This window comes from Typopeltis vanoorti, chromosome 7 (assembly GCF_054136105.1).
Source record: "Typopeltis vanoorti isolate ZY-2024b chromosome 7, IOZ_Tvanoo_1.0, whole genome shotgun sequence".
In the NCBI taxonomy this organism is placed as follows: domain Eukaryota; kingdom Metazoa; phylum Arthropoda; class Arachnida; order Uropygi; family Thelyphonidae; genus Typopeltis; species Typopeltis vanoorti.
Genome location: NC_143555.1, coordinates 133,449,853 through 133,466,125, shown reverse-complemented (window position 1 = coordinate 133,466,125; position 16,273 = coordinate 133,449,853). Strand labels below are relative to the sequence as shown.

Genomic DNA, 16,273 nt, shown 5'->3' with positions numbered 1-16,273 from the left:
ATTGTTTATATTAGAACCTACAATCCACTAATATAATGGTTAGCTTTTGATATATAGAATTTCTCTTCACAAATATTCCTCTTGAGGATACACTACATCTACTCGAAGATATAGTGAAATTATTTTAATTTTTTTAGTATCGTTTTTATATTAAGCCATTCTATTTCTATTTCTAAAAGCAGCAAATGAAAGCTTGGGAAAGACCAAAAAATTCAATAAAAGAAAAAAACTGAAGATCTGGGATGATACAATCAAAGAAATAATTAAAAAGAAAAAAGAAGCCTATCACAAATGTTTAAGCAGTAAAAGATTAGAAGATGAAATAGAATATAAAAGAATAAGAGCCATAGCTAAAAGAGAAGTCAGAAAAAGACATAGAGAATCATAGAATAAATTTGTTTCTAATTTAGAACATGATTTATATAAAATAAGACCCAATGTATATAAGATTTTGAAACACCTAAATGCAGATACCAAAGAAAACATAAAATTAAACACTGAATTAAAATTAGAAGAATTTCTAAATTACTACACAGAACTGTGGACAGACAAATATTTTAAAAAAGACAGCTGGCAAACAATTAACGAAAATGAAAAGGAAATAACTGAAGAAGAATTAGAAATCAGCCTGAAAGAAACAAGAAACGGAAAATCACCTGGAGAAGATAAGCTAGGTTCAGAACTATATAAATACGCAGGAACAAGATTCAAAAAAAAGACTCTTATTATTTTTAAATAAAATTTACTCAACTAGTATCCCCCCAATAGAATGGAAAAAAGCAATTGTGATTCCTATCTTTAAGAAAGGTAATAGAGATGACCCTAAAAACCATAGAGGTATCAGTATACTAAATTCCTGTTACAAAATATATAGCAGAATCTTAAATAACAAACTAATGAAATATTCCAAAAACTTTATTCTAGAGGTACAGAATGGACTTAGAAAAGGACGATCATGTATGGACCCAGCCTTTTGCCTAAAATTAATAGTAGAGAAAAGAAGAGAATATAATTTGGAAACACATATTGCATTTATTGACTTTGAAAAAGCATTTGACAGAGTTAAAAGAAACATATTATTTAACATATTAAAAGAAAGACAAATACCAAATTATATCCTAAAAGCTATCACAAGTATATATGAAAATAATCAAATACAAATAAGATTCAATCACGAGCTATCATATACAGGAGAGATAAACCAAGGGGTTCGACAGGGATGTCCCCTCTCAGCAGCTCTTTTTAATATCTACTTAAACGAAATAATAATAAAATGGAGTAAAAATTTACACCAAGGAATTAAACTTTCACCTACAGCTAACTTAAACACTCTCCTCTTTGCAGACGACCAATTAATAATTACAAATTCTGAAGCTAACTTGCAGAAAGCTATTTTAAATCTAATTATGGTATGATAATAACAACAGAAAAATCAAAAACTATGGCCTTTAAAGGACAAGATCCAGCAAGAACTAAAATAGTAATAGATAACAGGATCTTAGAACAGGTGAATTCATTTAACTACCCAGGATGTATGATCACATATGAAAATGAAAAAAATATAAACGTAAATGCAAAATATTTAAAAATAACAGGTGTAATTAACTCTATATTTAAACCAAACCTAGTTTAAAACAAACCAGGCTAAAAGTATACAATATATTAGCCCTACCGGTCTTAATGTATGGAAGCGAAATCTGGACAATAAAACAAAAAGACAAAGATTAACAACAGCAGAAATGCAGTTTATGAGAAAAACTGCAAAGTATACCCTATTTGATCACAAAAGAAATGAAGATATTATGAAAGAATTAAACCAAGAACCAGTAATAGAAAAAATTAAAAAATATAAACATAAATGGATGGAACACGTTCAAAGAATGAAAACAGAAAGATTACCAAAACAAGCCTTAAAGTACTTACCATTAGGAAAAAGAAAACAAGGACGCCCTCTTAAACGATTCAACGATGACTTCTAAGGCCGGAATAGGCCATGCTAGGCCTAAATCCTTGATACGTATGATGATGATGATGATGATGATTTTAATTTTTTATGCACTCCAGATATTTTATTTGTCAGAATAAATTTGACAGTCAAATTTATTCTGACTGTCACGGGAAGCCCACTCTCCTCCTGCACTTTTATTTAGAATATTTAGAAGACATCCTTTACTTGTCCACTTACCCTCAACCTTCATTTTGGGTTTATTATATAAAGTGTTTTTGCAATCTGCCCCCATAATAAAGATATATTGCTTCTATACATTACACAAGACTACCCAAAAAGATACTCTGATATCACCTAGTTGGAGGGACGACCAAGGAAGAGATGGAATGAGACTGGAATGGGCCATTAGGCTTAAATCCCTGAAAGCATGATTATGAAAAAGAAAAAAAAATATTTTTCAAATTATGTACTATATTTTTACAATTAACTTTTCTTATACATTTTTATAATTTTTGTATTAAGTTAATTTATTTCAGAAATATATTAACAAATTTAACAATACGAGGGTTGTTTGAAAACTTTGGTAAATTTCTAATAGATGGCAACATAATTCGTTCGTTCATACCAGTGTCAGCACTTATCATCTTTTTCATGACCCTTGGCAAAATTTTAGCCACATGCAACACGTAGTTCTCGTTTTGGCAAACATTTAAAATTTCCATGTTTACATTTTTTATAAAAATGGCGGAAAATGAGTTTCATGCGGTGATAAGACACTTTTATTTGAAGAAGTGGATGGCTGCATGGATTAAAGCCAAGTTAGATGCAGTTCATGGGGACTCTGCACCAGCATTAAAGACTATTTAATTTTGGATAAATGAGTTTAAATGTGGTCATAAGTCCATCAAAGATGAAGCATGCTCTGGACGTCCAACTGAGGTCACTACAAAGGAAATGACAAAATCCATGGTATCGTTATGGAAGACCACTGAGTGAAAGTGCGTGAGATTGCTGAGATTGTAGGCATCTCAACTGAACAGGTGTATAATATCTTGCATGAAAAATTGCACATGAAAAAGCTGTGTGCACGTTAAATGTCATTAGGTATTTACAAAACTAAGATGCAAGTTTTGTTTGTAATCACAAAATATATAATAAAAAGGACAAATTTTGAAACAAAGGAAATAAAAATTTTATGAAATATTTCTGCATTCATTTTCATTCTTACTTAAAATTTTAATTAATTAATTTAGAGTTTGTTAAGATGGATGTGCTAAAGAGTAAATATTCATTAGTAAATTCTCTTGATGTAATCTTAACAATTTTTATTGTGTCTCGCTTCCTGATTTTTCAGATATTTTTGCAGTCACTTGACAAATATTTCAAAAAATGCACTAAGCTACCTGGATGGAATGTGAAGAATTTACAGAGGATCAGTTTTATTTCTTTTCTTTGCCGCGATTGTTGACTATCGATCAAAAACGCATGCGAAAAGACATTTCAACGCAGTATTTGGTGATGTTTAATTGCAATCTGCAGGATTTTGTACGTTGATTCGTGACTGTAGATGAAACTTGGATCCACCACTACACACCTGAATCCAAGCAGGTCAAAGCAATGGACAATACTCAGTGAAAGAGCACTGAAAAATGCAAAGAAAGTTTTGCCAGCTGGGAAGGTGATGGCCACTGTTTTTTGGGATTATTAAGGAATTATCATGATAGACTATTTGGAAAAGGGTAAGACCATAACAGGAGTCTATTATGCATCATTGTTGGACAGTTTAAAAGAAGAACTGAAGAAAAAATAGCCAAGATTGGTGCACAAAAAAGTGCGCTTTTCAAGAGAATGCACCATCCCACACATCGGCAAAATTGCATGAATCGAGGTTCGAATTGGTTCCACATCCACCATATTTTCTGGACTTGTCCCCGTGTGACTTCTTCTTGTTCCCAAACATAAAAATGTGGCTCTGTGGGAAAAAAATTTCTGTGAACAAGGATGTCATTCATCAAGGCTGTCAATGACTATGCACAATTTGACAAATCCTACTTTTTAGATGGGATGAAAAAATTGGAAACTCGCTTGTCCAAATGTGTAGACCTCGATGGAGACTATGTTGAGAAATAAAGGTGATATTTTTCTAAAAAAATGTGTTTAACTTATTTTTTTACCAAACATTTCAAAGAACCCTCATATATCTTATGGGGGGGAAAAAAATTCAACTTAACACATTTCCAAGAATATGTTACATTTAGAAGTTGTGGTTTGCTCATCTCATTGATCTAGATTTCTTTGGTTTCTCTGCATTTTTCATTTTGTTTAAGGTATTATATTCTGGTTTATTTTTTGTTTTTGCATATTTAATACATTTTCATTCATCCACAGTTTCCTTCTGTCTTGAGTCTTTTTGGAGATAGTCATAGGCAAGATCTTTATGAATTGTCTTAATTTGTTTCTTTTTACTGTCTTCAATTTATCATTTTCTTATGTTCTAATTTACATCATTTTCTAAATTAAACTTCCCCTCTAACATTCAAAATAACTTAATTTTTGCTGCATACTAATTTTCAGTTAATGTTCTTTATTTCTTATATCAGTTTGTCTTAATTTTGAAACAACTAGATACGGGCTGAGTTTTATCAGCTCATGGGTACATTTTGGTTTGTGCAGTACTATTTCTGAATATCTTTTTCTGAACATTATATAATTAATCTGGTTTTAATTTTACCATCTGGGCTTTCCCAGGTATATAGTCTAGTGTTTTGTTCAATGAACAAATGTTCTCTAATACTTATAACTCCTTCTTGATGGATGAAAGGAGGTATTTGTTATCATCAGATTTAATTCATAATCAGTCTCCAGATTTGTACCATCAAGGGGCATACAGAATAATATGACAGTACTACATGATTAAGTTTGCATCATTACTAATCTCCTGTCAACCAATGAATGTTATCTGTCAAGACTAGTATTGTCAGATCTTATATATTTGTCTTCCATGCCACTTCTGACTGCACTAGTCTACCTTGATATTGGTCTTCCTTTCAGTCTTTTTCTTGCCATATTGGCAACAAACAACTTTTAACTTTTCCTCTCCCATTCTGTTTAAGTGACTGACAGTGTGCAAGGTGGACAGGGAAACAAGGAGGCTCGGGGTGGACAGGGTAACACAGTGTGAGAAAGGTGGATTCTCCAAGAGGATGTGAATGCATGTGTAGATAGGAAGGGAAAGGGATGACCTGGGATCAAGAGAAAGCAGTTGGATTGAAGAGGATTCTGAGATGAATAAGGAGAAAGGGAAATGATTCAAGTTGAGCATGGAGAAATCGCATTGAATGGGTGATATCAGTGGAACTAGCTATAAATCCAGGAATGAGCTTTGAATTGTATACAAATGCTAGAAGTGTAAGAAACAAGGCAAATGAAATGGTTGCATTAAGTGGGTCTGTTCACCCAAAAATTGTTGGAATAAGTGAGACATGGTTGGATGAGGATGACATCCAGACAGGAATAGAGATGGAAAGGGGAGAGGGGTGCTATTAATGATAGAGAAGGAGTTATGTCCACACAAAGTAGAGATGCAAGAGAGAAATAGTGGCAGTGGTTTTGAGGCAGTATGGTGTGAGATAGAGGGTGAATAGAATGAAATACTTGGTTGGATGTTGTTATAGAACTGGTAATGTGGATGGTAGCGACTATGAAATGTATAATCAAATTAGCCAAGCAAATAGAAAAAGGGTGATTTTAATTATGCCAATATAGACTGGGATGATGAGATAGCAACTGGAAGTAAAGAAAATGAGTTTCTTGAGGGACAACTACCTCAGACAGTATGTAACAGAAGGCACACGAAGATTAAGGGTCTTGGATTTGATCATCTCATCAGAGGATGTAATTATAAATGAGGTGTCAAATCACCCTCCATTTGGTGAGAGTGACCATGAAGTCATTACCTGGTTGGTTGCCAGCAGTGTGGGGACCTCTGTGAGAAAAGGGTATATGTGGAACTACAAGGTTGTGATTATGAAGAGCTCAGGAGAGAGCTTGCAGGTATAGCATGGAATGAGGAGTTAGCTGTCAAAGAGATCAATGCAGCTTGGGGGATATTCAAGAACTCTCTAGTAGAACCAATGTCTAAATGTACTTCAAGGGTCAGAAGGTTAAACAAGGTAGGTGTGAAATGGATGAATGAAGAGATTAAGCATGTGATACAAAGAAAAAGGGCATTATGGAGGCTGCATAAGTGAAGTGGTAATAACCAATTCCAAGAGGATTACAAAGACCAGGCCAGGCAAGACTGGTAACTTGGTTGGTAATGGTAGCAAAAGTGAAATATGAGCAGCAGTTAGCTAATGAAACCAAAAAGAATCCTAGGGAGTACTTTCGATATGTAACCAGCGAAAAAGAAAAAAAGAATGATTATGGAAGGATGACATTGATTGGAGAAAATGCTATAAGAACAACTAATGGGGAGGAGAGAGACTGACTGTAAGTGAGCAAGAGACATATGGGGAGTTGAGCAAACTTGATGTTAATAAGGCTGTGGGACTTGATAATATATCACCATGTATTCTGAAGGAATGTGGCAGGAAGTTGACAGCTGCCTTGACATATTTTTTTAATACAAGTCTTGCACTGGGCCGAGTTCCAAAGGAGATACGGGCAGAGTTTTATCAGCTCATGGGCACATTTTGGTTTGTGCAGTACTATTTCTGAATATCTTTTTCTGAACATTATATAATTAATCTGGTTTTAATTTTACCATCTGGGCTTTCCCAGGTATATAGTCTAGTGTTTTGTTCAATGAACAAATGTTCTCTAATACTTATAACTCCTTCTTGATGGATGAAAGGAGGTATTTGTTATCATCAGATTTAATTCATAATCAGTCTCCAGGCGGAGGGCAAGATTATGCTGCTTCATAAGGGAGATGATAGCACTCAAGCATCAAATTATAGGCCTATCTTTATGTCAGTTGTTGTGGTTAAGTTCGAGAAGCTGTTGAGAACCAGCATCAGAATCAAGTTGATAACAATGGTATTATCTTTGATGGACAGCATGCTAAAGGGGGGTCATGTTTTAGTAATCTACTTACTTATTACAATAAGGTGATGGATTCGTTTGGACAGAGGAGAGGGGTACACAGTAGTATACTTAAATTTTGCAAAGGCTTTTGATACAGATTACTGCATGATAAGTTGATAGTCAAACTAGAGCACATGGGGTTGGATATTAGATTAGTGCATTGAATCAGAGGCTGGCTAACTGCTAGGTATCAGCAAGTTGTGTATGGAGGAGCAATGTCCTGGAAGAGGAAAGTCACTAGTGGTGTACCTCAGGAGTCTGTTTTAGGGCCATTACTCTTTAACTTGCATGTTAATGATATTGGCGAAGATTTGGCTGGAGATATTCAGTTGTTTGCAGATGATGCATATATTTTTGGAGGTGGAGGAAATAAGAGATCTTTGAGTAATAGTGGATAGAGATTTGAAATTTAGGGGACACACTGCCAAAATTGTGAGGACAACACACAGACTTCTTGGAATGATGTGGAGGACACTGACTGTAGAAGCAGGGAGATTCTTGTTCCATTGTATAAGGCTTTGAATAGGCTGCACATGGATTACTGTGTGCAGAGATCTGTTCACCTGGTTTTTAAAAGGATGAAGAGATGTTGGAAAGGGTCCATCAACAACTGACTAAAGTAGTTTCTGGCCTCTGGAATGTCGAATATGAGGAAAACTGGATAAGATGCAAGTTACAGTGTCTAGTGGATAGGAGGAAGAGGGTTGATATGATAGAGACCTACATGTTAATAAGGGGTAGTTATAGGATCAGTGTTGGAGAGGTTTTACGATATTACTTCGTGGTTTTTCTTTAAATCTATTTTACTATTATCCCCTCTTGTGCCAACTAAGAATCAGATCTCCCTGGGCAGTCTCCTTTTCGAATTCTGACAAATTTGTTTGTTCCAGCTGTGCCAGTCAGAGTCCTAGGACAGAAGAATTCTTGCTCAGAGAAACTTTCCCAGAGTTCTAAAAGCTACCTAAATTCGTTAAATATATATAGCGTCTCTAGAGATCTCAGTTTGCAGTCATGGCCCTAACCTTTCTAATTATTCTATACTTTCTCCTTATTATTATTATTATTATTATTATTATTCAGGCCTCCATGGAGTCAAAAGACTCATCGAGGGGAGGTCCCCCCCCCGCTAAGAAACACAAACTCTATCATACCACTCCTTAAACACATTGACCATTCTCACTCTTACCACTCCATCAGGCAATGCATTCCATGGTTCAACCACCCTCCATGCAAAGAAACCACTCCTCACCCTCTTGCTCACAGTTTCCTTTCATAACTTCCAGGGATGGCCTCTTGTCATCATGCCTTCCCACTGTTCAACCAAGCAAAAGAACTCCCCAGTGTAAACCCTGTAACCACCTCTCAACAGTTTAAAAGTCTCAATCATATCACCTCTCCTTCTTCTGTCCACCAAACTCTGCAGTCCACATTCCCTCAGCCGATCCTCATAACTAACATTGTACAGTCCTGAAACCATCTCTGTCATCCATCTTTGTATCCTTTCCACAGCTAATTTATCTCCTTCAAATCCTGAGGACCAAATCTGAGAACAATAGTCCAAGTGTGATCTGATCAGAGACTTATACAACGGAATGATAACCCTCTAATCTCTGCAGGTCAGTGTCCTTCTCATAATTGCAGCAATCCTCTGTGTTACCTTCACCACCTTTGCAATATGTCCCCTAAACTTCAGGTTTCTATCAATCATCAACCACAGATCTCTTGTCTCCCTCTACTTTCTCCAGTATAACTCCTCCCATAGAGTGTGCAGCATCCCATCGATGTTTCCCAAACCTCAAGACCTTATATTTTGCTACATTAAACTGAAACCCCCATTCATTTGCCCATCTATCTAGCTTATTCAAATCCTCTTGCAGGGCTACCACATCTGCACTATTACTAATAATCCTTCCCAGCTTCGCATCATCCGTAAACAACTGAATATACCCTTGCAATCCACTGGCAATGTCATTGATATAAAGGTTAAACAATATAGGTCCTAGTACTGAGCCCTGTGGGCCTGTTACATGTTGCCTAAGACATTTGTCCCTCAAGAATTCTAGAATTCAAGAATTTTATGCATGGGTTCAAACTTTTATGAGTGGTAAATTAGTCTCATGTTCAAGCAAAACTCAGGCTTACTTAGTAAAACATGTTTATTAAAGATCTAATGAGTTTACAATTAGGTTTAAACATATCAAAAGCTTATCACAATACCTATACTAAATCAAACTGACAATCATAAATGAACACTAGTTAATGAACATATAATTCATATCCTCTGGTCAATTAAAACACACTTAGCATGGGAAATTACAAGTTTACTTTTTCAACTTCAAATGCTAACACAGACGACTGGCATTAATTAGGTCTCGCACAAGAACTTAAGTCCTCTGATTACCAGTCCAGTGGAACTAACAAGTTACAATGCATATGAGTCATTCAAAAAGTTCTCTAGGCAATTGTCTATTTTTCTTCCAACTAGAAATTGATCACCCTTTTCCTCTAATGCTAACTGTTAAATAAAATTAGAGAATTCTGTACATTACCACCGCCGCATGAGGTTACCATGTCCTCTTTATCCGTCCTTTACTGTTAGATTCTTTACTGCTTCAGTGGGTTGCGTCCACGTGGAGGTCACTTCATTTGTCCCGTACAACCATTTTCTGCACTCTGCTGGGCAAATGCTTGTCTTGCTGGTCACTGTCGTCAGACTGCCTGTCTCCCTGGAGGAACCTTCTTTGTCTCATTCCAGTAGCTCTTCTACCGATGGCCCGAGTTAGTGGACGGCGTCATCTCATGTGCAGCTCGCCCGATACTCGCCAGTCAGCAACGGAGAGAAACTTGCTGTCCGAAGTCTTAAATTCCCTTCCGCTGGTCAGCATCATGGGTCTGAGTGAAAACAGGGGCTGAAACCCATGTTAACCTGCATTTATTATCCCTTGTTGCGCCCTCTTTTCCATTGCAGAAGTTTTCTCACAGCACCTTCCTATTGGTCCTTAAGTTGTTTAGTCACAACTGTTCTCCTCAAGAGCGCTCTTTTCAGGGAACGCAAGTTCAATTCGCTTTCCACGAATGCCTTCGCTTCGGTAGTTATGCTTATCGTGGGCAACTCACACGCAGCCTTTTGACTTTTGTTTGCATTGACATACATTTTGCATAGAGTATTTTTTTTCTTACTAGTGATTTCAAACAATAATAATTCTATCTAGACAGACAAATTCCTCCTTTTTTTTTGTACTTAATTTTAAGGTAATTCAGTTATGTTCTCTATTAACAATTTGTTTCTTTACTAACATTACAAGTATTTCTTGGTTATTATTATAATCTTGTTAAATCTTGAATGAATGATCCTTTTTGATGAAAAGGTCCTCATTCAAGATCTAACAACAGCAAATAGTGGGAGAACCAGAGGTCATTCCTGGAAGCTGTATAAGGAGGGTGTGAGCATGGGAGTGAGAAGCAGGTTTTTTTTGTATGCAGAGTTGTGGTCTCTGCATACAAAAAAAAACTAAGAAAGATGAGGAGAGTGAAAAATGGCATAAATTGCAGAATCATATAAAAGTGAAGATATTATGAAGGAACTTGACACTGTTAGAATTTAGAGGTATGTTAACAGAGCTAATCTCAGTGTATGGTGGTTATTATTATTACCTGAAAGACCCCATGTGTGTCAAAAGGACCTCCTAGATGATTCTTTGAATCCATGGGGTCTTTCAGGTAATAATAATAACCACCATACACTGAGATTAGCTCTGTTAACATACTTCTAAATTCTAACAGTGTCAAGTTCCTTCATAATATCTTCACTTTTATATGATTCTGCAATTTATGCCATTTTTCACTCTCCTCATCTTTCTTAGTGGTCTCCAGTCTTTGACGAACTGTTTTATTACTAACTCAGCTCTCAGATCTGAGTTAGTAATAATTGGTTTGAAAACTGTTTTGTATATTGATAGTTCGATATTTTGACTAATTTCTCTCTTATTCCTTATAAATTTATTCAGGTGGCTCCCTGTCCCTTATTCCTTGAAAGTTTTTCCACTTGGTTATATTATAAATTAAAGATGCCAAGAAATTATATTCTTGGTTTCATCCTTTATCCAAGTGTCAGCAAACAAAGTTTGCTTACACTTGGATAAGCAAACAAAATTTACACATGAAATAATTTCATGACTGGGCAACTCATATATAGAGGCTAATGACTTTCCATCAATTGCCTTAGTATCCCATAATGCAACACACACATATCCTTGCAGACATGTATAATGCTGTGCATTATACAGACAGGTTTTGATCTTTATTGAGATCTCATCATTGATAGCTAGACCCAGCAGTGATACCAAGGTTGGAGTAATAAAGAAGTTATATTTCCATATACAAGTAGCACAAAAGGTGTCGCACCTTATTACTACAATACTCTGGATTAGAGATAGATGTTGAAAGTTTTTCCACTTGATTATATTATAAATTAAAGAGTGGCCCTTCTCATAATGCATAGCATTATACATGTCTGTAAGGATATGGGCATTGCATTATGGGATATTAAGGAAATTGATGTCCACACAGTTAGCCTAGTGGCTATGTGCTTCGCAACCATATGCCTGGGGAAGGAGTGTACTAGGTTCGATTCCCATTGACGATGTGAGGAGTTTGAGGATCTTTCTCAGCCATAGCCAAGTTAGCCGGTCTTGGACGTGGACAGCAGGGTTTTTCATCCTGCAAGCAGGCAAACAGGACCCGTGAACACACAGGCTACAGTCATAGGATATAATACTTAATCCCTCATTAGGAGGGCTCAACCAGTCCTAGGGGGGGGTTGAGGAATAGGGGGTACCCCACATGAATAAAAAAAGAAGGTAATTGATGGGAAGTTATTAGCTTTGTGGCATGTTAGAATTTACTGGAAAGGCACTTAGTCCCTACACTACACCAAAACTTGATATGAAAGAAAATTCAAAGAAGATTGTGAAATGCTAAAACATCATTCAAATCTGAACAAAAATGATGGATTAATTATTCCAAGAATGTGGAGGACCCATCTTCAACTAAAATAGCAGCTGGAACAACCCCAGACTGAAGAAAATCTCAATATGAAAGTACTGTAGAAATTGTTTAATATAGTTCCATGTTTTTTTTTTCCTCACCAGGGGTCAGGCTAGGATGAATGATTAACAAACATTTAGATTAATTTTACTTTTATATAGTGCAATGGCATGTAGCTTGTATATTGTACATATGTATGTTTCCTGATGATGACCTCAATACCGAGGTCGCAATGTTGATTGTTGCTTAATGTTAAGTAAGGAAATTATTTTAACGTGTGTGTTTTGTCTCCATAAATTCTTCACTATGAATGCTGACCACACAGTGGTCAGCATTCATAGTGAAGTAACCTTAAAAGAAAGAATACTTTTCCATTGTTTCTCCCCAGAATGAGAATTTGTGTTGGAGGTTGTATGCCATTAATAGATTATATTCCTTGAAATTAGACTTAATTTGTACTAGCCTATATCTATTATAAAGTGGGTTTCATAACACTTTTATAACATGACCTCCTTATATTTAAATTTTAATGTGGATCCAATAGACCAGTTTCTTTCCAGTTCAATTAGAATCTTTTTACTAAATACCTGTGTTAAGAAGTTTGGGAGCTGTGACATGAAAATCTGTATGCTTTATTTAATTTGGTACCATTTTTTTTTTTAAATTTTAATAATAAAGCTTTTTCTTTTTTATTTTTACTCTCAGAGTTCTGGTGAATTAGCTTCTGTGTTTGTATTTGAAGTAAAACCTGAGTCAGAAATACTGGTAAGTGGTAGTAGTTATGTATTACTCAATTTAAAATTGTTATTGCCTAACTTTTATTTTATTTATCTAAATATTTATTTTAGAATGCTCCTAAATGTGAGGATGCATAGTGTACTGTGTAAGGTTAAGAACTATAAAAAACTTAATATTTGATTTGAAAGACCAGATTGTACAAATATACAAAGAAAAGTTGTATAACTGAGAGGAGACCACCACATAGCCTTTAAAGGAATGTGGAGAACCGACCAGGGCTTCTGACTTAATGTCCAATCCTCACCTTCTCGTGCTGCACCCTGTTGGGTATCTACCTGGATACTGAACGAATAAGGATGGGCTGGCAATTTGAAATTTAGTCAACCAAATTGTATTCTTATTGGCTTAAACCAAAATACAAAATGATGGTATAACATGACAGAATTTCATGCCGGCTGGGGCTTCGCATGTTTAAACAAGGCCCCCCCCCCATTGTTTTCGCCAGGGAACCAGAGCGAACAGCGAAAAGTCAGCTACTGGAACAATCCTTAAAACACACCCCAACTCAATATCACCAGAGTTGCAGATCGGTACTATCAACATTAGAAGCCTGAATGGCAAAGAAATGGAGCTAGCTGAGGAATTAGATAAATACCAGATCGATATAATAGGGATGACTGAAACAAAAAAGGCAAAAACTGGTGAGACCTTTCTTAGCAATAAATACAAAATGTTATATTCAGGCAGTGACATTCAAGCAAAAGAAGGAGAAGCCATAGTATTTAATACTAAATACGAGGCTAATCTTCTTTGAATGGCAAGCAGTCTCAAGCAGAGTGATATGGACAAATATTAGAATGGGGAACTGGACAATGAGGCTTATTTGTGCCCATGGTCCCACAGAAGGTTCTACTAAGGTAGAAGTGGAAGAATTTTTTGAGGCGACTCTACAGAAAGCTACTGACACAATGAAAAAGGAAAAGTTGGTCCTTGTTGGGGATCTAAATAGCAGAGTAGGAAGTGATTATCAGACATACAAAAATGTTTTGGGAAAATTTGGAGAAAAGAGCAAAGCTAATAATAATGGCAAATACCTGTTGGATTTCTGCTCAGGGCATGGACTTTTTATTACTAACACCATGTTCCAACATAAAAATGTGCACAAATTCACATGGAGAGAAGAGGCAAGGAATACGAAAAGTCTCATTGACTATGTTATTGTTGATAGTGATATTTTCTCCCTGGTACAGGACACCAGAGTGTACAGAGGATTTGAAATTGGAAGTGATCACTATTTAGTCTTGAGCAGGATAAAATTGAATTTGATATTGAAAAGAATAACATGTAAGAAAGTTTTGAAGTGAATAAAAGTTGAGCAGCTCTCAAATGCGAGCTATAGATTAAAATACACAAAGATTATTGAAGAAAAAATGAAAGAGTTTGAGAACAGTAACCAAACCTTGGAGATTCAGTGGCAAACCTTGAAGAAAACCCTGATTGATTCAACCAGAGAGGCATGTGGTGAGGTTGTCTGCAAAGATAGAAAAATCAGAAATCCATGGTGGACACAAGAAGTAAAAGTTGCAGTGAAGGAAAAGAAGAAGCATATCAAAAGTTCCTGGCAAATAAGTCAGCTTGTGCTCTTAGAGAATTCAGAGACAAATGTAAGAAAGCTAAACACTGTGTAAAACTAGCTAAACAAAAGTCATGGGAGGACTTTCATAAGAACATAGACAATAAATATAAAGAAGGTGGCAAGATATTCTGGAGGTTGTTGAAGAAGCTCAGAAATGGAGGAAAGCATGCTGTAAAAGGAATTAGAGATGAAAACAGGAGAAAAAGATATCCTTGAAGTATGGAGTAATTTGAAAAATTGCTAAATGGAACAAGCAGTGAAGATAGTGCAGTGGCAAAAAAACACTGACCAGGCATGCAGTCAGGAATACATATTCATACTTGGAAAAAGTATGGATATGTATACGTAGAAAAAGCCATCATAAGCCTGAAATGTGGAAAGGCAGCAGGAAGAGATGATATTCAACAAGAAATGCCCAAGTATGGAGGTATAAAAAGTCTTACAGTGGCTGCACTGCATTGTTCAGAAGGCCTGGAGAGAGTGACGAATTCCCATTGATTGGAGTAGAGTTCTCATAGTTGCATTATATAAAAAGGGAAATAAAACTGAATGTGAGAATTACAGCGATATTTCCCTACTTAGTGTTCCTGGTAAGATTTATGTTAGTATACTTGAGAAACGGTTGAGAAGAATTGTGGAAGAAAAGCTTGGTGAAGAACAATCTGGATTCAGTCCAAATAGAGGCTATCAGGATCAGATCTTCACTTTATGACAAATAGTGGAGAAATCATGGGAATATAACAAAGATCTGTATTTAAGTTTTGTCGATTTGGATAAGGCATATGACAAGGTGCCAAGAGAGAAGCTGTTCAATACGCTATAGTTATATGGTGTTAATGGGACATTATATCATCATCATCATCAAATTCCTGCCATGTACCCTCAAGGGGTGTACAGGATATGACAGTACTACATGAAAAAATTACATCATTACTAACTTCCTATCTACAGTTTTCCTCCAAATCAGTCTGTTACCTGTCAGGACACAAAACATTATCAGATCTTATATTTCTATTGTCTAAGGCACTTTGTACCGTATCAATCCACCTATATCTTGGTCTTCCTCTGGGTCGTTTTCCTGCCAACCTGGCAGAGAACACTTGTTTTGCTAATCTTTCTTCGCCCATTCTGTTTAAGTGACCATACCAACTGAGATTAGTTCTCCTAACACATTCCTGGATGCTGACAATTTCAAGTTCTTTCCTAATATCCTCATTTTTAATATGATATTGCCATTGATGCCATCTGTTCATGCCTCTAATCTTTCTCAGGACTCTCATATCTGCAGTCTCTAGTCTTTGGTCAAGTGTTTTACTTCTGACCCAGCTCTCAGATCCATAAGTTAAAACTGGTTTGAACACTGTCTTGTATACAGCTAATTTAGTGTTCTGACTAATTTCTCTCTTATTCCATATGAATTTATTCAATTGGCTTCCCACCATACCAGCTTTGCTGATTCTGTTGTCTATTTCTTTATTTAATTTACCATCTTCAGTAAAAATCGTGCCTAAGTAGCTGAAATGTTTTACTTGTTTCACAGGGTCTCCATTCACAACACAGTTGACATTTTCAATGATTCTGCCTATTTTCATTGTCTTTTTATTGCTGACCTTCATACCATATCTATTACAACAGCTATTCAGTTTAGTCAGAGAATCTTGCAGTCTTGTAGCGGATTTATTTAGAACTATAACATCATCCGCAAAGAGCTGACATTAACATCTCCAATTTTGATATCAGGTTTAATACCACTTTCCTTCATAATGTGATCCATATAGATAATGAATAACAGAGGGGATAATGTACATCCTTGTCTC

The 16,273-nt window shown here is 35.9% G+C and overlaps 1 protein-coding gene across 1 annotated transcript in view; it reads left to right on the top strand.

The window, feature by feature from the left end:
- Positions 1-16,273, top strand: part of yata (N-terminal kinase-like protein yata) — a 386,793-nt gene that overhangs the window by 11,394 nt on the left and 359,126 nt on the right. Inside the window, exon 2 of the mRNA XM_090396135.1 lies at positions 12,788-12,847. Coding sequence (XP_090252261.1) covers positions 12,788-12,847 — 60 coding nt within the window. The remainder of the gene's footprint in view (positions 1-12,787; positions 12,848-16,273) is intronic.